Raw genomic sequence first — 22,999 nt, 5'->3', positions numbered from 1 at the left:
CCCTCCCGACATACAATTTTTTGCTTCACGTAAAATACAAAATCCACTGCAACTGCCTGTTGCCAGAACAGGACTCCAAACAGTCTATGGCAGTTCTACAGTAACCTTATCTTGTCAGCCTACAGCTGGTTCAATAGCAGCCACAGAGGTAGGCAGTTAGTTTCTGGATGCATTCTTAGAATCCAAGATTGTTCAGTCTGGATGACTAAATTTAGCCATTTGAGCTCACTGTTAGTGTTAGTGGGGTGAAAATCCAGCAAGTTTTATTTACATCCCCCACCCTTCCAAAATCAAAAACATCTTATGTGCACACATGCACGCACATGTGTGTTTCTCTCAAAGAACTGGCAATGCTTTGAAACTACCTCACCAGCTCCTTCACATTTTATTCTGCCCTGGGGACCTCTTTAAAGCTCTGTCTCCATCAATGTCTTTGCGATTGCTCTAAACATGTGGGGTGAGGTACAGTATCTCAGTTACTTCCCCCTTTTTACCTCCAAAGACAGTAGGTTCATTCTGAGATAAAGATTACTTGAACTCATGAGGACATTTGAACAGAGCCAACCACTTGTGATGAAATAACGAAGTGGCCCAAACTTTCAGCCAGAGCAGAAAGATGTTAAACTTACGGTTTTAAAAAGAAAACAAGAAGAAAGAAGGGAAAGTGGTCATTCCACAATCCCAGCTTAAGGAGGAAAACCAAGACAAGTCTTTACTTGCTGACGTGGCTGGAACTAGCTGCAAAGCTACCAGAAACATAATTTTTGTGGTTCCCAGTGAAAGCTCCAAGTTCTCTCACAGTATTTCCAAGTTAGGGAAGTCTGAGCTTTTTGGACGCTCATCAAATACAGGATCTAAGGAAAGTTTATCCCAAGAGTAAGATATAAAACTCCAACTTATTAGTTGAAGAAGTGACCACATTTACTTCACTAGCTGACTGATCTAGAGATCAAAGCTGGTAGGACTTTTTCCAAGTAGAGGACAAAGTTAAATAGAAACTTTATAAAATTAGCGCTCTACTTAATTTTGCATTTTCAGCTCATCTTTGCATGCAAGGTTTATTTTCTTTCATTAGCATGAACTAGATACAGCAGTCGCACATCTAACCTATTTTTCTACCTAGCAGTACAAGAATTCCTGGAAATGCCTTGGAATTACCATTTCCCCCTCTGCCAAATTGCCTTGGCTGTTTAAAGCATGAGACAACAGCAAAAGGAGACTCTCTCATCCCATTTTAGGGCACCTCTTCAAGTACCTCTGGTTGATTGAAGGTAGCAGACCTGGCAGAAGTAGATAAAAACATGGGATTGACAGAGTGTAAGAAAACTTGCCAGTACTTTGCTTAGTTATTAGGAGAGAGTTTTCCCTGTCTCCTTTTTCCAGTCCTTAACTGTGATCTATTTGAGAGTGATCTACGAGAGAGTTCCCATCAGTCATGAGAGTATCTTCTTTGCTGCGAGGTCTCCCTTGACCTCCCAGTAACCCTCCCTCAACACAAACCCATGTACCTGCACACACACTTTACATTCACTCTTTGCTCCATGAGCAAATTCACATGAACAAGCACTGACCAGGGTTCAACTGTGGGACTCTGAAACTGAGCCGAGCATACATTTGCTTTTAATGTTTACGGCAACAAAGCAGTTACACTCATGTTTTTAAACAAGGGTCTAATATTTCTTGAAGTGAGTGCAACCTTCTGGATTTAAGTAAAACGAAAACTGCATTTTTTAACAGATGCTCTGATATTTCAGTGGGGGGTAGCAGCAGTTCCACCATATAAAAGGGATTATGGATGTGACATTTCCACTCTGCGAATCCCATTTTCTCTTGTATTATATATTCCGACTTATATTCCTTCTTGGCATATATCAGACAGCTTCACAGGGCCCTGTTTTCACACCTATCAGCAAGATTCATGTTCGTTTTAGTGGGACATTTGAAGAGAATAAATCTGCAGGTAGGAAGGGGAGGATACTATGAAAGCCTGTTGCTGCAGGAAAGACGGAAAATATTGGTAGAAGAGTAGAGCCGGGAAGCAGGAATTCAGTGCAGCAATTAAAGCAAAGAATGCAAAATCTGAACGAGACTTGGAGGCCCAAATATGCCTCAGACTGTAGGCATGCTATTTTCTCTTATTCTTCCCATATGTGACTTTGCTGCAGCTGAGCCCTGAGCTCAAGCGTCACAACAGGATTGCTTGGAAGGCGCTGCTTTATTTCAACAGAGAACAGATCTCCTCACTTCTTACAAACAAAGAATGATCAGGGAGGGTGGTAATGTTTGCATACCCTTCGAAGACGGTAAATAGGCTCTGTCGGGATGGAAAGAGGCTGGCAGGGCTCAGGATATCCTCACCTGCTCTGGGTCTCCAAGCCCAGCTCCTTGTGCCTGCCCATAGACACAGCAGTTCCTACAGCAGCTTGCCAAACTGTTAGGCAGGCCATTGCCACAACAAATCTTTGTGAATCAAAGCAGCCACAGAAGAAGTGGCAGGAGAAGGTCAGCGATCTCATTAGAGCTGAGAGGCCCTGGCCCCCCAGCCACCGCAAGGTCCCAGCTTCACAGCTGCAGTGTATTTTGATACCTGGCCTCAAACAGATTGCATAATTGCACCATGAGGTCACCATCTATCCCTCCTCCTTGATCCTATCAGAGAACAGGAGGTGGGGAAAAGGAAAATCACAAAAAAAACAAACTCTGATGCTCCAACAACCACCAGTCACAGCGATGCACTCCAGTTTATGTGGAGAACAACAGACCTCATTTAACTCCAGAGATGCAATGACTTTTTCTCCTTACAAAAAAATGCTTGTTCCCAGAGGCACAAATATTGGCTGTTTTCTGAACAATCATCCATGGAACAGCACAGCTTTCCATAGGATGATCAGCAGTATATGCAGTGTGGGCATACATTGTATCTTGACATTTTGTACTTGCCTTCAGAGCAACCAGGGGAAAGACAGCCTAATGCTCTGCTGGTTTTGGGACACTCAGGTGAGAAGCAAAACCAGTTTATCCTTATTAGGCCAGAGTAACTGATGTAAGATTCCTATGAAAGGCAAATAATGATGATGACCCAGCTCTGAGTATGGGGCCTTGCTGGCTAATTTGTCTTGCCTCTCTCCTGCAGAGAGAGATTCAGAGCACGAGTTAGGGATGGTCTTAATGGCCCTCTGAAAGGGTAACTCCCTGTGTCAGCCAGGGTGTGATTTTAGGAGGCTTACTGGCTAACTCAGCTACCTAAAGGTTCATAGCTTAAATCTCAGGAAAGACAATGAAACATTCTTGCTCTTTTCCCCATATCATAAATAGGAAGAAGTTTTAGTGCTCCTCTTTCAGTTCTTTAATTAAGAATGAGTTGGAGTCACCTACAAGGTGTCTTGCAAGTTACAGCTATGTAATTCTGGCTAAGTAGAGTTCTCTCTGCTTACCCAGTTGTTTGATTTAGATTTTTCAGGCTAGAAATTATATGATGAATAGTTTTTCTCTGGGCTTGGCAGGAGCCTGGTAGTCTATGGGTGTATTTGCTACCTCACAATTTCCCAGGTTGAACTTACCACCATAGGAGTAACCCTAGCCTTCACTGATTATTCAGCAATTGGCAAGTAGAAGACACACTTATGAAGGGATAAAATATTGGTAGGAGCATCAAATACAGATAGAAATGCTCTCAAAGAGACCTAGGCCAAGGCATAGGACATTTCCAATTTTTTCTTTAATTTCACTGATATATTTATATCCAGATGATTTTACTAGAAACTAGGTGCCAGATCTTATTCTGAAGTCTTCTTCATCCTTCACTGAAGACCCACATTGCAATATTAATTCCCTCTTCTCATTTTGTTCTGAAAGGGACAAAAGCTAGATTGTTTTCCTATGAAAAATCCATCTAAAACATGCAAATCCGGTTATTGGAAAGACCCACTTGACTGGGCAATGTTCCCCTGGGGGCTATAACTATTACACTCAAAGTAGAACTACATTAAGCAGAAACCTGTCACTAGTATCTCATTTATCATGCTATGTTCATGCAACAGATGCAAGTGAGACATGTCATTATGAGAGCAGCCTGAACATTGGGTTTTCTCTTTCAACCCAGCATTATCTTTTATGGCTAAGAAAACATACAATAGCTTAGATAATATCCACCAGGGAGTGCTAGAATTCACATCAACAGCCAGCTTTTCTTGTGGTCTTTTCAGACTAATCCTTGCAGGGGAAAAATAACCCAAGAGCTAACTCTTGTGACTGGACATGCAACAGACAAACAGAGACTCTCCCAACAAAGAGGCAAATTGCCAGATCAAATATGATCCTACATCTATACAAAGCTGCTATCCCTATTCTAGAGTTTGGAGTTTTGTTGTTTGGTGTTTTTGTTTGTTTTCTTCAGCAAATACACTCATTCAAACATACAAAAAAATGTAAAGCTTTAGAAAGAGAAACAAAGGCATCATTTAGAGTGTCTCCTCAGGCAAATAATCGTGAATATGATGAGACCATACTAAATAAAAGTAACACAGTGTAATGAAGAGTTCAAGATGCCATGGCCATTTGCTTCAGGGTTTTAATAGGTCAACATAGGTCTTTTTTTTTTTCTACTAGAGCAAGTTCTCATTAACGAAGTGTACACAACACAGCGTAGAAGAAATTAACAGTAAACGATAGGGTTGGTGAGAACTAACAGGGCTGATGAGGAAGTTTCCAGAAGATCAATCTGGTTTTCATTTTCTATAAATTGAACAGGCCAAAGCAGCTCAAATTAAAGAGTAGAAAACATGGTCAGACTCTTTGAACTTCTTGGTAACCAGATGAAATATATAACAAAACAAAAGCTACAGCACTGCAGTAAAAGTTTACTTGTAGAGTTCAGTATAAAAGTCCATTGAGCAAGTCATGTCTGTTCACAGGAATCTATAAAACTAGTGTTCCCAAATTAAGTTTATATATATATAACCTCCCAGAGAAGTGGGGGAAATTTAAATAATGAAATCCATATGCAGCTTAGGTGCCTGAAACCGCTTTGTTTTGTTTTGAAAGTACCAGAAACAGAAGAAAAGGGAACTGAAAGGCGATCCCATGCAAAGTCTGCTGGCCACTTCCCAGGAAATAAATTTGGATCTTTAAAGACAAACAAAAACACATATACATGTAAACTGGCCTCGCAAATAAAAGAGAGCTGTTTGTGCTCAGATTTCCAGCTGCATGACCCTATTGTTTCATCCAGACACTTCAGATGTTTCACATGTTGGAAGTCTATTGCAGAAACATGTGGAGAAGGAAACACTCCACACATGAAAGCCAAAACCTGCAAATACTCCTTACTGCCACGAGCATGCTGTGGAGTTGTTGCTGCAACTATTTAGGAACTGGGTTGTTGTTTCACTAAATGTTACTAGCAGGTGAGAGCGCTTATGCAGAAGGCATGGATAGTGATTCTTAAATGGCAAGCAAAGGAAAACCCTCTCCCTTTCATGCAATATTTTTAACTAAGATCCTAAATAAGCCATTGCTATGGGTGAGGGTGGGCATACAGGGCATACAGGTTAAGGCCTGGATGCACATCCTTAGTTTTGGATGGTATACAAACAGCAGCACTTTTCCCCACCTCATTCCAGGATTAGTCTCCCCCTGTGCACTCTGCAAAGGGAAATTTCCAAGACTCCACCTTTGCCAGGATTTCAGAGAGCAGAATGCTTGTAAATCTTACTTTACTGCCTACACATAAGGAGAGACCATGAGGGCACAGCAGGGAGGGTGTGGGAGAAAGCAGAAAAAAGTATCACAGATACTGCAGCCAGAGGTAAAACTAAGCACTGGGTTTGTTGTTACAGGGCCCCAACCAGTGAGCAGTTTATTTTTCCAAATAAATGTGCTTTGCAGACATCCTTTCTTCTTCCTCATTCAAGTTTCAACCAGGAAACCTGTAATAAGTTACTGTTGATTTTAGAGGCAAAACAAAGTGTTCAGCCTGCTAAGCTTGCATTTAAAGTTAGTCTTGATGAACAATTCCTTGGGGCTCTTGTATTCAAATAGTGAGGTCTTGGACTCACCTGAACTGCCCACCCATGCAGATCTATAACACAGACAGAAGGACAAAGGGGTGGGCAGCCTGGGCATCAAGCCCCCATTCTAACAGTAAAGGCTCCACATTTTAAGTCAAATCCAGAAAAAAAAAAAATCCTTTAATAAAAACTTAGAGAAAACTAATTCAAAACAGTGAAATATTTACTAAGCAAGACCAGGGGAGGGCTAGATTTAAGTAGAACAAGTGGATTCAATCCCCTGTTGCTAATCCCAAATGAAGTACAGTACAGAGCAGGCACACCCTCCTTGGAAAGGCTGAGCAACCAGCTATCTGGGATCTGGATCAGGTTGGACTTCGAGAGGCATTGCATCCCAGATCTCTTGTATTCAGGAAGCTGTCCTTATTAGCATCCTTGGCACCTGAGCCCTACTACAGTCCTGCTACTCCTCAACACAATAATGAAGCACTGTGGAAAAAGATCAGTAAGAGATCAGTGAAATTCCAAAACTCCCTTCTTCAGAGCTGACAGTAGGTCTGAATGGAGGTTTGTACCAGCCCATTTTGTTTAGCTGGTTTGATGTTGCAACCTGGCTGCTAATATAAAGAAATGAGAAGAATAAAATACTAGATGAAAATGAGATAGCACAGCAGGTTATGGCTTGCATTCGGCAAATTTGCTTTTGTTTTGCCACTTTGAACACCACCCACCCCTGCTTTATGTTGAAGCATAATGGTACTGCCTGTACTCCCCCAGGACTAAGGATTCCACATAATTTCATAGTTTCTTTAATTAGATATTTGTGAAACTCTGAAATCCTCTGATGAAAGGTGCTGTAAAAGTATTACCAACTCTTCTACCATGAAAGGACTCCACCCAAACCCAAATACAGATGTTGTACTCAATGTACATCATTACTAAAGCAAGCCGGCAGTACTTATGGCCTGATTTATATTCTCCTGAAGTCCCAGATGACTTCTGTGCACTCCAGTAAGGTCTCAAGAATTCTAGAAAGAAAATATAGGCAAATTAGCCTTTTTTCCTCTCAAAAACGGAACCTCCTTTTCATTGCCAATTACATGAGTAAAGATAATCAAGATGAACTATAAGGTCATTTGCTGCTGAGAACCTGTAAGAGGAACAATAATGTTCTTGCATTGAGTTTGAGAACTATGACTGTCATTAAGGCTTTTCCCTACTTCTGTATAATTGTTCCACATATTAATGCAAGACCCCATAGTGCCCTGTCCCTATTCTGCCCTCTTCTTGCTGGGGATTTGTACAAGTAGAAGAGGATTATTTTCCTACTTAGTACTTCCCACACTCAAGGAATTATCTAAACACCAAGTTCAATATTTAATCATTTATTATTATTTATAGACCTGAGATATCTGGTCTGCGTAGACTGACCTTGTCATAATAATAGTGTGTAATGGAATGGATTGCTATACCAGACCTGATCTAACTACACTACTGCTAGGTAAGCATTCTCTGGTACCAAACACGTCACAAGTTCTCTTTTTTTTAAGAAGAAAGATAGTCAGGAAGAAAGAGGCTTGAACCTTTTACCACCATTCCTCATCTGTCATGCAAAGCAGCAGGTGGGAAGAATAGTAATTGTTTGCTGGTTACCACAGGAAAGCTTGTTTGCTGGATCTTTTTAAACCAGTGCAACAGGATTGTTTGCTCAGCCTACTTAGATAGTAAAGAAAAATGACTTCAGCATTTTCATCCCAAGGATGGTTGTCATCTCTAGCGGTTCTGCATTCTTTTAGCTTCTTCTGCATAAAGATTACTGGCATTGTTCCAGAAATCTTCTGCCATTGCTTTACTTCTCTTAACTTGGCTGTTGCTTCCATTGCTGGCTTTGGCAAACAAGAGAATTATGGTTCAGGGGTACAAAGAGAGAGTCCCACGTGCTGGGCAGGACCTGAGGCCAGCCTTGTCCATCTTCTCAGCTTTCAGCTTCTTCAGTACTTCCGTAATTAGAATTATCAGGACTAAAACACTGTGGACATTATTGCTGCTTAGCGTGAAGCTAACAAGTGAGCGCCAGATTTATAACGTTCTGGCCAGACAGAGAATTAAACAAAAGTTACAAATCATTGCCCAGTTCCAGGGATACGTACTCCAGTATCTTATTTCACCAGAGTTCACTCCACGTGAACTTTAGCCTCTAGGAGAAATCTGCCTGTGTTTTTCTAATTGAAATACCAGTCAGACCAGTGGCAGGGTGCAAACTAACATACATGAAAAATAAAGGTTCAATGACCCAAATCAATTATGTTTTAAGGGCACTGCTCTGGAACTCAGTAGAAAATATTTTAAACAGGAAAAAGAACTAAATAGGATCATTCATTGAACTGGCCTGGAAAAGGAGGCAGAAATCTTGTAAACAAGAAGTTCAGTGCTAGCCAGTTTTAGGTACTAACTGTAGTGGATTAAAATAAACAAAACAAAAAATAACCCCAAGCCTAGATATTTCTTAGACTCAAATAATGTTTCAGCTTTCTGGGTACTACAGTGAAAAGTGCAATAAAACAAGGCTATTCCCATGCCTTCCTTGACCACAGGCAGTGTAACAGAGTTTACTTCCAGACATTAAAAAAAGTAGTTTATAGAAATCTTGGAACTGCACCTTTATGAAAATAGAACAACCTGCAGGTTTTCTGTATAAAACAAAAATAGTAATTCAAAGCAAAAACAACTTCTGAAGATCAGAACCAGCTATGAGGGATGGATTTTTAAAGCACATACGCACAAGCTAGGAAGGATCTGCTTTACTGCTTCAGAATATATGAATGTTGCTGCTCCCCAAGCTGGCCAAACACCCAAACTCTCTGTACAGTAAATATCTGCCAAGGTACATTGTAAACACAATAGGATGCAGCTGTGGCAATTAATCAAGATATAAAGAAAATAGGAAAGACCTATATTTCTCCTCTCCTAAAGCACAGAGCACCTTCACAAACAGTGAAAAGATGAATCGGTATCAAGCTCATTGCCAACAAAACTTTCACATTCTTTGAAGGTGCCTTACTTGTCTTGACTGGCTTCATTTCTTGAGACAGAAAGACACCCTGGTGTGCATATACATTTCTTTACAGTGACCTATAAAGCAAAAGCTACCTGGACCTAAAAATCACATTAAAGTGCTACTAAAATAGCCCACACACCTGGCAGCAGCTGGGATTGGAACCAGATGTGCAGGACATCTGGTAAAGAACAGGGCTGCAGCTAGCAGACACTAAGCCACTTGAGGGATGTAATACTTTTTCAGTCCAGCAATTGTCTGGAAATCCTTGATAAAAGTTACATATTTTGCTGCCACTTTTCTTAGGCAGAGGTGGATTTCTAAATAGATCTATTCTGTGTCAACTTAAAACATTGAAGGTTTTCCGTATCCTTCCCCCCTAATCAGAAGTGCATATTTTGCTGCTCCAGTTGCGTAACTTACTGATTCAGCTGCATGCTTGGTTGATCTGGTAGGAGACTAGTACAGTAGTTGAGATTCTGGATACATTGCCAATTGTGCAGTGTGCTTTGTTGGTCAGAGCTGTAGAATTTAATAGCTGAAATTTCATACACTTTACTAATCAGGTCACATTCTTTGCTAATTGAGGTGCATATTTTAGTAGTTGATTTATTTTATTTTTTTTTCCACTCCTTCACTGATCTTGGGAAGGATCATGCTCCCTCTGAAACCAGCAGGAATTTTGCCATATTCTTCACTGGGAGTAGGACTCAGTTTGTCACTGGAAGGTCTAGGATTGTTAAGATTTCTTCTCTTAAAAGAATAAGAAAGGCTTGATTTTTTCCTTAAGCCACCAAGTGAACAGAATAATACTAGATGAAGGATGGCACTGACATAGAGACCTTCTCCATAGGGATTTGCTTAAACAGGTTCTATTTTATGGACATACAGAGACATAATTTTGACTCTTATAATTTCATCAGGCTTACATTCTTCCTTCAGGATAAACAAGCCACTTATCTGCACATCTTGTTCCATCTGATACAGACACACAGGAGGAAACATAACATACCTTATCTTGAAATTTTCTTTCATTTGATCTAGCTCCTATTTTTATACTGCTGTAGTACTCAGTGAAGGATTCCAGAGAGTGCTCTACTTTGCCACAAACCATGTTTCAAACATCTACACAACCTCACAGCATCCCAAAGTTCCTGAGCTCTGAGTGGCAGAGACCACCTTCCTGGATGAAAAGAACAATTCTGTTTCCTGAACCTCAAGGCAGACTTTGCCCTTGCCAAAGGAATTTCTGTTATGGTTTTATATTGTTAACTCTAAGCCAGAAGACAATTCATTTCTTACAGATCTTTGCGTATCTTTTTTGAACTGCTAACTACATTTGAACCACCAACTTTGAGTGGGATGTATATTTTTTTACTAGCATAGCAACACTATCAAAATGTAGCCAAAAAAAAAGGATAAAAATAATGAAGCCTATGCAACATAGTGCAGTCCTTGATGACTGAAGAGCAAGTGCAACTTAAAAAAATAACTTAAAAGAACCTGGGAGGAAGAGATGTACACACATGTCTATTTGCACACAGTTTTCACTGTCATGTTTAGGAAAGAAGCAATAGACAATGCCTGTGTTTCATTCTGCAAAAGAATGTGTCCAGTATGTTAAGAGACTATAGACAACGTGATCTAAAGAGTAATAGACACAAGTCAAGTGTGGGATAGTAGGCAGGAGGCTGCTGCTTCTTCATTACAGAGGCAGTTCATTTTCTATAGTGCTGTTAGTTCAGATACTGCCTGAAGGGAAATCAAACAGTTCTGATTTCAGAGGTAGAGAACAACAGAAGTTGTCTAGGAAACATAGTAAAAAGAAAAATTAAGCAAAATTAATGCAGCTTGCTGATGTCCCACCAATGCCATTCACACCCAAAAGTACATCACACAGCTAATACTTGGTCCATCTAGTGACTGTACAGGCAAACTCAGAACACAACTAGCACAGGAAGGATGTAATAACTGAGGGCAGCAAGCAAGTTATGTATTTTAATAAGAGAAGTATGCAGCTGGATGAGGGTAAGCTTGCAGGTTCCACAATGAAATTCTGAGTTAAAAGAGACACAAAAGACAAAACCCCACAACTATACAATTCAATAGGTTTAAGTGTGCACTTTTGTGAAGTTAATACTCAGTACTTCAGTGCCAGAAATGTGGCTTAATTCAGAAGTTCTTGCTATAGCTATCTTCACTAAGATATCAGAGTGAGATAAACCATGTTCCTTTCAACCACAAAGTCAGTGCTGTGTTCATATGTGCGGTGGCAGGGAGTTGGTGTAGCAGGCAGAATTACAATGCTGTTTTCCACCAGAGAAAACAACCCCCACCTTTGTTGTTCATATATATATATGCACAAAAGAAAAGACATAGATGTATGGAATATTATTTTCTTACACTGTAGTGGCTCATGTTTTATAGATCTGAGAATCTCTACCAGAAGTGCAAATCTTGCTCCTGTCAGGGTCCACAGGAAAAGTCCCACTCACTTCAGCAGGACCAGGACTGTTCACCCTTTCCAAAGCACAGAGCAACGGTTTGCTCTGTGACTGCTCCTAGTTTTGGGGTACTCTGTGCTTCTTTCTCTGCCTTTCCATCACTGCTCTGGTTTCCCCAGTGCTTATCCAGTGGCTCCCAGCCTGTGCCAAGATCGCTGTCAGCTGTAGCTGTCATTTACAGGGTTTACTTTTTCTCCGTATTACAGACAAGGTGCACAAGACTGGAGAGCATGGGGACATTAATACAGGGTGGTTTGTTTGGATCCCTTATGCCAAGCTGCTCCTTGCTAGGGCTGCCTTTGGGCAAGTGCTCCGATTTCCGCTGGAAATGCTGTTCTATCGGTTTCCACGGGGCTTGCACCGGATTTCGGGTACGGCCGTACTGGAGAGGGTGACCAGAGATAGGCTCCCGCAGCGTCGTGTCTCCCGGTGCATTTCGGACTCCGAGGCGAGTAACCGGCCAGCCCTGGAGAGGCTCAGCCAAACCCCGCCGCCGGGCGGGCAGGGGCCGAGGGGAGCAAGGGGGCAGCTCCGCTGCATCCCTCCTCCCGGGAGCCGCGGCGCATCCTTCGTCCCGGCAGCACAGCTGCAACCCCAGTCCCGGGACTCCCGGTGCTTCCCCTCTCCCCGGCGGATCCCCCTCCCGATCCCTGAGCACCCCCTTCCCGTCGAGTTTGCCTCTGTCCGCGCCGCGCTGGGGTGCCCGGTGCCGCGGGGGTTACCTTGCCTCCCGCCCCGCCGAGGCAGAGCGCGGCGGCCGCCGCCAGGACGAGCCCCGCTCCGGGGCAGCTCCGGAGCATGGCGCGGGGCGTTGCGCGGAGCCGAGCCGAGCTGTGCGCTGCCGAGCCGAGCCGAGCCGCGCCGTGCCGAGCCGTGCCCCGAGCCGAGCCGCTGACAGCGACCCCCCGAGCCCGGCCTCCCCGCCCCTCGCCCCCTCCCCCGGCCGCTCCCGGCCCCTGCCCTCCCCCGGGGGGTCACCTGCGGCGCGGAGCTCGGCGGGTCCCGGGCGAGGCGCCGCGGGACTCCCCGGGGTGGTGGGGGGCGGAGGTGCCTGGTCAGAGACCCCCGCTGCGGGCAGGGGCAGAGCGGGGTACCCGGGGCTGCGCCTCCTCCGGACTCGGCAGCCGCCGGGGACAGAGCAGCCCAGCGAGCCCCTGCGGGAAAAGTTGGTCCTGCTGCCTAGCGGGGGGGCGGAGGAGGGGTCGGTGTCTGGCACTAGCGAGGGCAGCTGCCCCGGGCATTGAACCCGGCTGGTGCTCCGATCAACGGCCAGACCCTGGAGCCCAGTCGTGGGAGTGAATTATTAGAGGAATGGGAAACGGGAAAAGGGCTCAGGTCTTTCCAAGGAGGGCAAGAAGCTAAGAAGTCCTGGGGCGCCCAAAGTGAAGGAGCTGCACAAAAATTAGCAGTAAGGGTATAACAGCCACTTAATCTTTCTGGAGATTATGGGAAGGCACACAACACTTTTTGCTGTGGCAGCTTTCTGGTTTTCCGGAAGAATCCCTCTCCTGTACCCCATCCAGTGCAAGGTGTATCAGGCAGTCCTGCGGTCCCCAGCAACCAAAAATGATTCTGTCCTTGCAGGTGGCAGCAAACATCCATTGCTAGCTGCAGTTAATTCTTCTAAAGAGTTACAATATTCTATTTTAAAAGTATGTGATAAAATACTGCAGGTTTACACTTGGAGCTGCTTTTCAGTAGCTCGGTTACCTCCTCACAGTAAGCAGCACAGGGAGCCTTCACAGATCCAGATCTAACTGTCTGACATAGGAAAGGAATCTGCCAAGCAGCAGGTTGCTGCAGGGTTTCTGACACCTTTCCCAGAAAATTCTTGTGCCTGCCACTATTAGAAGGGGCAATGGACCAGCCAGGCTGTTGCGCTGCACTGGCATCCCAGTTCCTGAATTCCTCTTTCCCAAAAAGCGGAGATTAACCTGGTTTTCAGAGGACAAAGTAATCAATAGGAAAAAAAATGGGTAATACCTTCATCTGGTGTCCAAGTGGGTACATATAATAAGCATGAAGTTGGAGGTCTGGTGTTGAAGAAAACCTTTATATATATATATATATATTAAAATGCATGAATATACTTTTTATTTTACTTTCCATATTGTCATTTCATTGTGTATATTGGAAGAAATGTCTTGAATTCATACTTTGTAATGAAAGCAGGAGAGGCTGGGCACAGGCATGGAGGCAGCAGCCTGGTGTTGAATGCATGCTGATGCTGTGTAATGCAGAGCTATTCACCTATTCTGTGGGTTTGATGTCCTGTCTATAGAAACTAAGGCTTGACTCCCAAAGAGGTGAAACAGATAAGATATCCATGTAATCCTTGCAGTGCTTGTGAGGTGAAGCTTCCTGTTATCAATTATTGTAGAAACTGTGGACACCTAGAAAAAAGTAACATGATTAGCCCAAGGCTGAGAGAGAATCAGGGACAAGGCTCCGACTGCTCACTGTCCTCTCGGACCACGCTGTTACTCTGGGAAGTTTGCATTTGCTAATGTAGAAATAGCCTTTCACTGGAAAGACACATAAGGAATATCTTGATAGCTTAATTTGGTTGTTTATTCTTCTTGAACTGAAGGCAGAAGACGCAAACAGTTCTTTGTGCAGCTGATTCTTATTTCACCCTTCTCTTTTCAGGGCAAATTCTGTGTAAATGCTGTTCCTAGGCTATGACCTTGTCAGTTATTTGCTGTGAGTGCTCATGGTCAAATTTACATTTTGCTCCTCCTGGGTAATATTTGTTTGAGTTACCTGTCAACTGAGAAAGCACAGAATATGTAACTACATTATATCTATTCTGAACAAAAACATAACCTGGGACACGTAGCATCTATGGCAGGAGTTCTTTTTTTCTGAGAAGGAAGCGATTTTTCCAAGCAGAACACTCCTGCCTGAAGGGCAGTCTGGTCTGCAGCATAGTGCTGTGGTGCATTGCTTTTCTTAACATTCACAGTTAAATCTCAGGAGGATGTCACCATAAATGTATGTTAAGCTTTGAAAAATCCCTAAACCAAAAAATCTACTTCTTTTGCACAAGGCTCAGTGTGACAGAAGTAAATACAGTGGTTCCATCTGTTGTTTTCTGATGTTAATGCACAGTTGTTGAGGATGTAAGTCAAGGACTAGCTGGCAGGAAAGGGTATTCAGTGATTCTTTCTTCATTTGGACAGATATGGATTAATAATATAAAAATTTCTAAATGAAGGACAGAGAGAGAACATGGCTAGGTCTAGCAATGCAGCTCTTTTTAAGGATCTTACATCCTTGACATTTGGATTCCTTTCCAGGGGTCATCTGAGTGCAGGCACCTGTAATCCTTTCGTAGCAAAGAGGCTGCTGTGTGGGCTGTGCTACTGTTCCAAGCTGTAGACCTTGAGCGCATAGCACAGACATATGTATGCTGATTTCTCATGTTTGTGTTTACTCTGTTCTTGGCCAAGCAAATTCCATCAATACATCTTTGTTCCCTTATCTCAGCATCCCTCTGCTAGCAGGACCTCTCCACACAACACTTCATCACTATGGCTTAGCAATGACTTAGCATCTAGCATTAAGGATCAAGCTCACAGTAGTCTGCTTGTAAGTACTTTCAGCTCAGATTGGTGACACTTTCAAACTGTAGTTTATATGAAGATTATGTTTTATATTTATGAGCTCCCTCTGTGAGCAGGCAGTGGGACGTTGTACAGGGACCAACAACTTCCCACACCAGGCAGTAGGGAAGACTAAGTCCAAAAGGTGTCTAGCTGTCCACTGAAAGCAACAGCCATGAAGCCAGGCTTGCAAGTGGTGCCCTGAGCCTGAAAGCAGGGCTTCTAATGCCCCTTCCAGGGAACATCTAGCTGGTGAGTTGGCTTACCCTGGTGTCTGGCCTGGCTGCCCATTAGACAGCCATGCAAGGCAGCTGGAGGTAGTGATAGATTTACTGGAAGGATCAAGAAAAGACAGAAGGGTAAAAGAGACTTTACTTTCTGCCTACTCTTTATTCCCTTTCTTACACTCTCTACAGCTCCACCTCTCAGACAGTTGACACACACTCCAGATCAGAGTTGTAACCCACTCCTACCATGCATCAGGAAGGGGAGATGCAGTTGGAACTGTGCACATCCCAGAACAGACAAGGCCAAGCCTCTTCCAGTCACTGAGACATCTTTAAGAAGGTAAATGTTCTGTTCTCTCTGTTGGGCTCCCTGTTGAAAAATTCAAGGTTTCCATGCTCTTTTAGCAAAGACTGGCTGATATTACCCACTGTACTGTGCCACTCTGGGGGCTCTTGAAATGCTGAAGTGAACACTACATTTCAGTGGACCAGTGCCATTTATGAAGTTAGTGGATAGGACTAGCATGTGTAATGGCAGCACTTTCTTAACCAGTAGCCCCAGGCTGGGAAAGTAATTTCCAGGGAAAAAAAAAACCCAACCAAAAAATAGAGTAGAAACTTAGTGCTTCCAGGCTGGCAGCAAAAATCATTTATTGTGGGAAAGCTAAGCTTGAAACCACTAAACCCCAGTAATTTCCATCCACTCTCTCTTTCTCACACGCACAGAGGTACATGGAAAGAGATCTTTCCGAATTAATTTTCTTAAATATGTAAGGCATCCTGATACCAAAAGGAGCCCCTTGCACCCAGGGAGACTCTAGTGGAATGTCCCACAGACATGAATGCAGCTCATAGCAGTTTCTGGTTTTCAAAACAGCTGGTGTGACCAAACTGAATCCAGCTTTAAACAGGAGGAGGGCATTGGCAAAATGCTTTCAGTAACGAGGCCTTAAATCTTAGTTTATTCTCTGTACATAAGAGCTCTCATCTGCAAACCTTCTGGTCACACAACATGGCTTTTTATATTTCCCAGCTTTCTTTTATGTAGAGATTGATTAAAGCTATTCTGGGCTACGCTGTTATACCAGACATGCCACAGTTACATCTGAGTGTCCCCTGTTTATAGCAATGAGTCACGAAAGTAACGCTTTAAGTACTTATCCATGCTAGAACAGACATGCTAAAAACTGCTTAGATAGAATGCCATATAAATGTTTCACATATATAAATAACAATTATAAGTAAATAAAATATATAAAATATTAAGACAATTTTTCATAAAGCATGTTTCTGATGACCTGAATTCTAGTTCCATGGTCTGTATTTAACACAAAAGTACTTTTTTTCGTCAGTGGCTGTAAGAGGAGAGCTCGGTGCCTGAGCGTGGTTGCAGTCTGCCAGTAATAGAGCTATTTATATGTGGTTAGCACAGGTTTCTTTTTTAATGAAGTTTTTGCAGACTGAGCGACACCAAATAATAGAAATATGTAAGCAGAAAAACACGCAGTGAGCACAGGGAACTGGAACATGGTGTTTGCAGTGGTTAGAGACCAACTGCTAGAGAGTATTTCTGCTAAGGAAATATTTAGAAAAACATGTTTGTAGCTACAATAGCTGTAACTGGAAAGCACCACACAGTTTTGCACTGTGCAGAGAGTGCCACCCTCTGCTTCTGCAGGGTATGGAGCCTTTCTCTTACCCAACTCTTCCTCTTTTGCTGCTCCAGTTCTTTCTCACACATGGCTTACAGGAATACCCTGCAGGATGGGTAACTCTGCAAATGGTCTGTAATTCCCTGTTAATTTTAATTGTTAGCTCAGCTCTTTAAGTTGGAATTATATGCCTCTTTTTTGTTGTTGTTTTGTCAGAGCAAAATTTGCTTTCCCCTTTTAGGGGCAAGGCCCTGTGGGTTCTTGAAAAAAGACAATTCCTATTAAGGTCTGAGAGAGCTCACTTGGAGAGAAGGCGGCATGAAGCTCCTGCACACAGCCTACTTACAGGGTGAAAGAATGCTGCAGCCAACTGTGGTTAAAGGACTCATTTGTGGTACCCTCTGATTTTTATATCGGAAGAATAAAAGAGTGCTTTGCAAGAGGAACTTGGATAGACTTTGGGATAAGCCATAGGCACATTCTCTGCCAGAGACTGCAGTTTACACAAACAAGTCTCCTATAAATTTACTGGAATCCCTGCACTTAAAGGCCTAATTTGCGTTAGTGTTTGACAAATTTTCTGCGCTTCTAAACAACTACCACCACATTCTGTTGCGCTAAAACTTATGTTACTGATGATAGATATCTTTCAGTATGAAGGATTCTCTTTCTCACTCAGGCAGCCTGTTTAAGCATGTTGCAGCTTTGTGCCATGCTTGGGCAATAGTTCTCAACGAGTGGTTATTCCTGTAGGTGGGGGGCTTGGTTCCATGTGGCAGACTAATAAGTAAAAAGAGACATATTTTGGAGCTTGACCCAAGCAATAAATTGTCCTGGGATGGGATCAAAGTCAAGAAGTAAACATAGACAAGTACTCCAACTTAACAGCTGCATTAGTGACTCAACAGTTCTTGAGCTCTCTGTAAGAGGCTAAACTCCAACTTTTTATGTTCTTAAAAGAACACCAAAGCAACGGATTGAACGAAGATTAAGCATTCAAGTCTTCCTAACCATATGGTCCTTGACATCTTCTGTGGAGGAGTACCCAGCAAAGATCACTACTAAAGAATTTGAAAGACTGATTCATACACGTGAGTTCTCGGGGATTCCATTCAAATCTCATTCTGTTAACGTCCCTTTACTCAGCTCTCTTTTACCCATACAAATCCCACATATGATTTACAAGCTCAGTGCTGAACATGTACATCCAACCAAGGTCAAACTTTAGGCCACATCAGTACTGGGCCACAGCCTAGGATTGCCCACTCATACAGGTATCTGGCTCAGGTGCAGAACATAAGGAGGAGGCTGCTATTCTCTGGATCCAAGTATACTCTCCAGATACTTGTGCAGATCCCTTATTGGACTGTGCTTGTGGATCTGTGAACAGTAAAAGATGTTTCCTTCAGTAGAGCCTCTAAGGAGATTGCACTGAGGCACACACTATGTAGTTCTTCTTGATCAAACTCATTTAATCCCTATCTCTGATCATCGGGCTTGCTAGCTTCTCTCACGTCATGCATCTGCACTTGAAAATAGTCTTCTTCCTTAATTACTTTGTAATGTTCTCTTCCAAATCATGCCTCAAGGGCTACCTCTGCTTAATGTGAGAGGAAAACACCCAGTTACTGTCACCAGCAATGTGCCAGGAGCTCGGTCAACAGGTTTGCAATTTAAACAATTTAGACTTGCTGATGGTTTGGGTTTAACTATCTTCCTGACCTGTTGAACAGCCTCATGTTTTCTAGAGAAACAGCTTCATGGCTTCATATTCATATTAAGGATGATTTGGATAGGTTGATAAGAGACCTGGAAAAGTAAACTAGGTGTGTTTACCTGGCAATTATATTTGGAGTGACAATATGATGACTTTTTTTCTTGATGAAAAGAAAAATGTTCAGTTTTCTGAGCCGGCAGGCATCTATGTCACCTTCCATGTGTCTGGTTCTCCATGCCCATTTACTGAACAACATTCCAGTACAGACTCTAGCAGGGTTAGGAGTAAAATCTACCCAACTGATAAACTCTCAAGCAACCTCCAAATAACCCCAGTGCAACAAAATAAACTACTGTACTAATGGAAGCATCTAGAAAAGCAACATAAGCATAGGAGGAAGTCGTGGTGTGAAATACCACTCAGACCACCAGGTCCCAGTGCCCTGCAGGAATTCCGGGATGCCCCATGCCAGAAAGATACTGAAAACTTTTAATGACCTATTTGAGGAAAGGCCTACCGAGAACACTGTAAGCATCTTAACAGGACGTGCCATTGAACCCCCCTGACTAACCCAGCCAATGGTAACACTAATACAGGAATGTGAATGATCAGACAATGGAGGCTGCGAGGGGCACATCACTGTTATGCACAGGTGTAATTTCTAATATACGCACAGGCTAATTTTAACGTGTGCAAGCCGGCTGCCGCCAGTAAGCGCCCTCGGCTTGGTCCGGGCTCCGCCCCGCAGCGGGATCCCCTCAGCGTACACACGGCCCCACCGCCCCGGCAGCCCCCCGGGCTGAGGGGAGCCCGGCGAGAGCCGGGCGAGGTAAGGCGCTGCCCCTCCCTCCGCTCCCGGAAGGGTCCGTCCGGAAAACCCGCCGTCTCTGCAGCGAGCCCAGCGGCACCGGCCGGCTCCTCGCCTGCATCAGGACGCCAGGGCTCCCCGCCGAGGGGCGTGGGGCCCGGCTGGGCGGTGGCGGCTCGGCCGCGGGGCGGAAGGGTCCGCGCCGGGTCCGGCCCTCGGCAGCGGCGCCCGGCTGGCGGGGGAGAGAGAACCGCGTTGCACCGCCACGCCCTCCCCTCCCCTTCCCGGCGGAGGCAGCGCCACGTCTCGGGCAGGAGCCGGCGCCGGGCGGGCTGCCCCAGGTCTGCGGGGTCTCTCCGGGAAGGGTGGCCGCGGGGCGCGGCGGCGGCTGAGGCGCGGTGCCCGCAGGGGGTGGTCTTGAACGGCCCGGTGCTGCTTCAGGCCCGGGTGGGTGCGTTCGGGGGCCGTTTTCCTTCACTCCCAGCGGCCTGCCGGGGTGTGGGGAGCCGCCGGCCCGACCCGGCTCGGCTCGGCTCTGTGGGCTTCGACCCCGGGCCTTCGGGTGTCTTTGCCGGCGACCCAGAGAGGCACCTGGCCCCTGCCCAGGGACCCCTGGGCCGTGTCTCGCCGGGCGGCTCATCGATCTGTGACTGGGTTCTCTTGATTACTGGTGTTTTAAGCAAAATGAACTGTTTTCGTACAGTTCCTTTTCCTGTGAGGTTGTGGCTCGGTTCCTGTGGCATGCATACATCTGTGTGCTCAGCACAGAGATACACAAGGACTCTGAGGCCAGAGTACTTTGACCTTAATATTTGTGAATGAGTTGTGTAGGAGAAGGCTGTTCTTCGTGACCCTGATTATAAAAAGGTGTTTTATGGCAAAGATAACACACCGTCTGATGTTGGCTGGATTTTGGCAAGGTGTGAGCCGTCCAAATTGTACTTCCTTTGCTCTGTAATAACTCTTTGTGTCTTGTGTAGTATCTACTTGTTGTACAATGGCTGTTCTGTAAGCTGTATTATACTGAAAAGCTTTTAAAATCGATAGCAAATCTCAGTGAAGTTAGCAATCTTTTTGTTTGGCTGAGGCTTCTCTTTTGTAAGCGTGCTCCAGGTTTCTGGCTTCTTTTCAACTCACCTACATAAGGGTCACCTACATAACCATCGAGTCCTGTGTATCCTGAGCTGTTAGCAGCCTTAGTAATGGTTTGGAGATGAGTGGTGATGGTGTTGGGTGACCAGGGTACTTTGGTAAAATAGTTACACAAGTACTTTCTGCAGATACAGAAGGAATGTTGTTAAAAATATTTGTGTTCATGTAAAAACGCAGTTAAAATATTCCTGACTTGACACGCCCCCCTTCCCTCCCCTTTTTTCTTAACTGGGGATTTCTGTTTCGTTAGTAAACAGGAACCATAGCATCTTGTAATCTCAATTAAGCTAGCAGTAACTATTTGAACAAAATTTGAATACTTGAAATAACTGTGTACAACATCTTCTCTCACGTTCTATTAGTTGGCTGGGCTATACCCAAAGGTAACATCTGAATGTCTGGAGAGTCTTTTGCAAAGTCTGCAGGCTGTGTTTGGAAATCCTCCTCTTGACTGGCCGCAGGAGAAGGCAGTATTGAACTGCAGCCCAGGATCTGTTCTGACTGCCAGTACATGCTGGAATCAGTAGAGCAGCTCTGTACTGTGGTACATACTCATTGCTCTGCAGACAAGTAATGATGTAATTTAATTTAAAAAAATAATCTGAATTCCATACTGCATTGTAACTAAGTTATTGAAACTGAAGTTGGAGTAGGTCCTTGAAATAAAATACGTGATGTGAAAGTCCAGACTCTTTAATTTACAGAGCAAAATGCTACTCTGAATACTGGCTCCCTTATTAAAGCGGAGGCCAAAGAGGCATTTCCATTAAAAGAGGCACTGATCTTAAACCAGTTGTCTCACAGAATATTATCTTATTGCATCATTATACTGGTGTATCAATGCTACTTAAGAAAAGTTGTTAAAACAGATCACTCCATCTTCACAAAAGCTAGATACTTGATTGTATTTAATTGTCTCTGTTACTATCCCACGTCCTTGTTCAGTATGTTGAAGTTGGGTTGGTGCGTAATCTGTGAGCATGACTTTCTTTTTAACTCATTATTTTCCAAGCTCAAAGAAATGTTTGTGTATTTACTACATTTTGTTTCTAGAGGATGCAGCTCCTTGGTGATTACAACTTTGGCTGCAAGCTGTTTTCATGATCTCATGGAATTATCAGTTGCCTGCTGCACACCAACAGCTGTGAAGCTCAGAGCTGTGCTCCTGGGTAACATCTTGATGCTGTTGTTGCAGATGGAGAGAAACAGGACTTGGTAGTTCAATCGGAAGCAAATTATTCAGAAGCACTTTCCAGGGATCTGGATCGTTTTTACCATGGACTCATCTGTCCAGCAGGATGTTCATTTGGAGAACAGAAGCAATAATGGGGCCCCTAGCGGCTCTGAAGAACTTTTGGATTGTAAAGCCAAGTCAAATTCTCCAGTTACAGCAGATGAAATTAACAGTAAGTTATGTCATATGTATCAAATAACTTCCTAGTCTTATCTACAGTCATATGTTTTGTTGTTCAGCTGATGCTGAAAGATGTTTTTTTCCTTGGGGTCAGGAATTTCTTGTACAGCACTCTTGAGCAAGTTTGGTGAAGGCTATGGCTCTATCTATGGGAAAACCGTCTTTTGTTTTAAAACTTGATCTTTCAAAACGAAACTGTTAAGTACTGTTGGCTGCCATTTGAGTGTGTGTTGTACAGGGTGTTACTCTGTTTTCTGAGAGTGTTTCCAGGAGCATATACTTGAAATTCTCTAGAACTAACAGTTGTGAAATGGTTGTTATGGAGTAAGCTCATGATTGGAGTACTTTGTTCTGGCAAAAGAAAATTTCCTAATAAACTAAATTGATTAGGCAAAACCCAAAGTGTACTTAAAAAGTCTCCCTAAACTTCCATGTATGGAAGAAAGATGCTGGCAGGTACTCCCCAGATTATCTCAAAATAACTTTTATACGTAGACTAGCTCTGTAATAAAATAATTATGCAGGTATTTACAAAACACTTCAGAGGACACTGATCTGGGTAAATTATACAGCCAGACTTAGGTTGGAAGGGATCTGTGTGGGTTATCTAGTCTAACCTCAGGCACAGAGCAGACCTATTTCGAAGCTGGATGAAGCTGCTCAGGGCTTTGGCCTGTTGAATTCAACAGCCTTTCTATCCATTCCAGTACTTAGTTGCTTTCATTGTGGAAATGTTTTCTTTGCATTGAATTTAGATCTCCATGTCCCCACTTCAGGTATATAAGGATATGGTGGTATATGGGTGGAGGGAGTATTTATGTTGTGGCTGCCTAGATACGCAAAAGTACAGAGGTTCC

The 22,999-nt window shown here is 43.7% G+C and overlaps 2 protein-coding genes across 5 annotated transcripts in view; one reads left to right on the top strand and one right to left on the bottom strand.

The window, feature by feature from the left end:
• Nucleotides 1-12,491, bottom strand: part of LOC133221727 (uncharacterized) — a 35,035-nt gene extending 22,544 nt beyond the window's left edge. Inside the window, exon 1 of the mRNA XM_061370886.1 lies at nt 12,290-12,491. Within this exon, the coding sequence (XP_061226870.1) occupies nt 12,290-12,367 (78 nt within the window). The 5' untranslated portion in view covers nt 12,368-12,491. The remainder of the gene's footprint in view (nt 1-12,289) is intronic.
• Nucleotides 12,492-19,597: 7,106 nt separating this feature from the next.
• Nucleotides 19,598-22,999, top strand: part of GOLGA3 (golgin A3) — a 28,505-nt gene continuing 25,103 nt past the window's right edge. For 2 of the 4 annotated variants that reach the window (XM_061370883.1, XM_061370882.1), the window contains exons 1-2: nt 19,598-19,917; nt 21,782-22,134. In XM_061370883.1, coding sequence (XP_061226867.1) covers nt 22,005-22,134 — 130 coding nt within the window. In that variant the 5' untranslated portion in view covers nt 19,598-19,917; nt 21,782-22,004. The remainder of the gene's footprint in view (nt 19,918-21,781; nt 22,135-22,999) is intronic. The other 2 variants (XM_061370885.1, XM_061370884.1) reach the window with 1 other exon arrangement.

This window comes from Neopsephotus bourkii, unplaced genomic scaffold, assembly GCF_033783945.1.
Source record: "Neopsephotus bourkii isolate Nb327-2 ecotype Australia unplaced genomic scaffold, CSIRO-AGI_Nbou_v1 NB_1542, whole genome shotgun sequence".
NCBI classification, from domain to species: domain Eukaryota; kingdom Metazoa; phylum Chordata; class Aves; order Psittaciformes; family Psittacidae; genus Neopsephotus; species Neopsephotus bourkii.
This window is presented reverse-complemented; position numbering and strand designations above follow the sequence as displayed.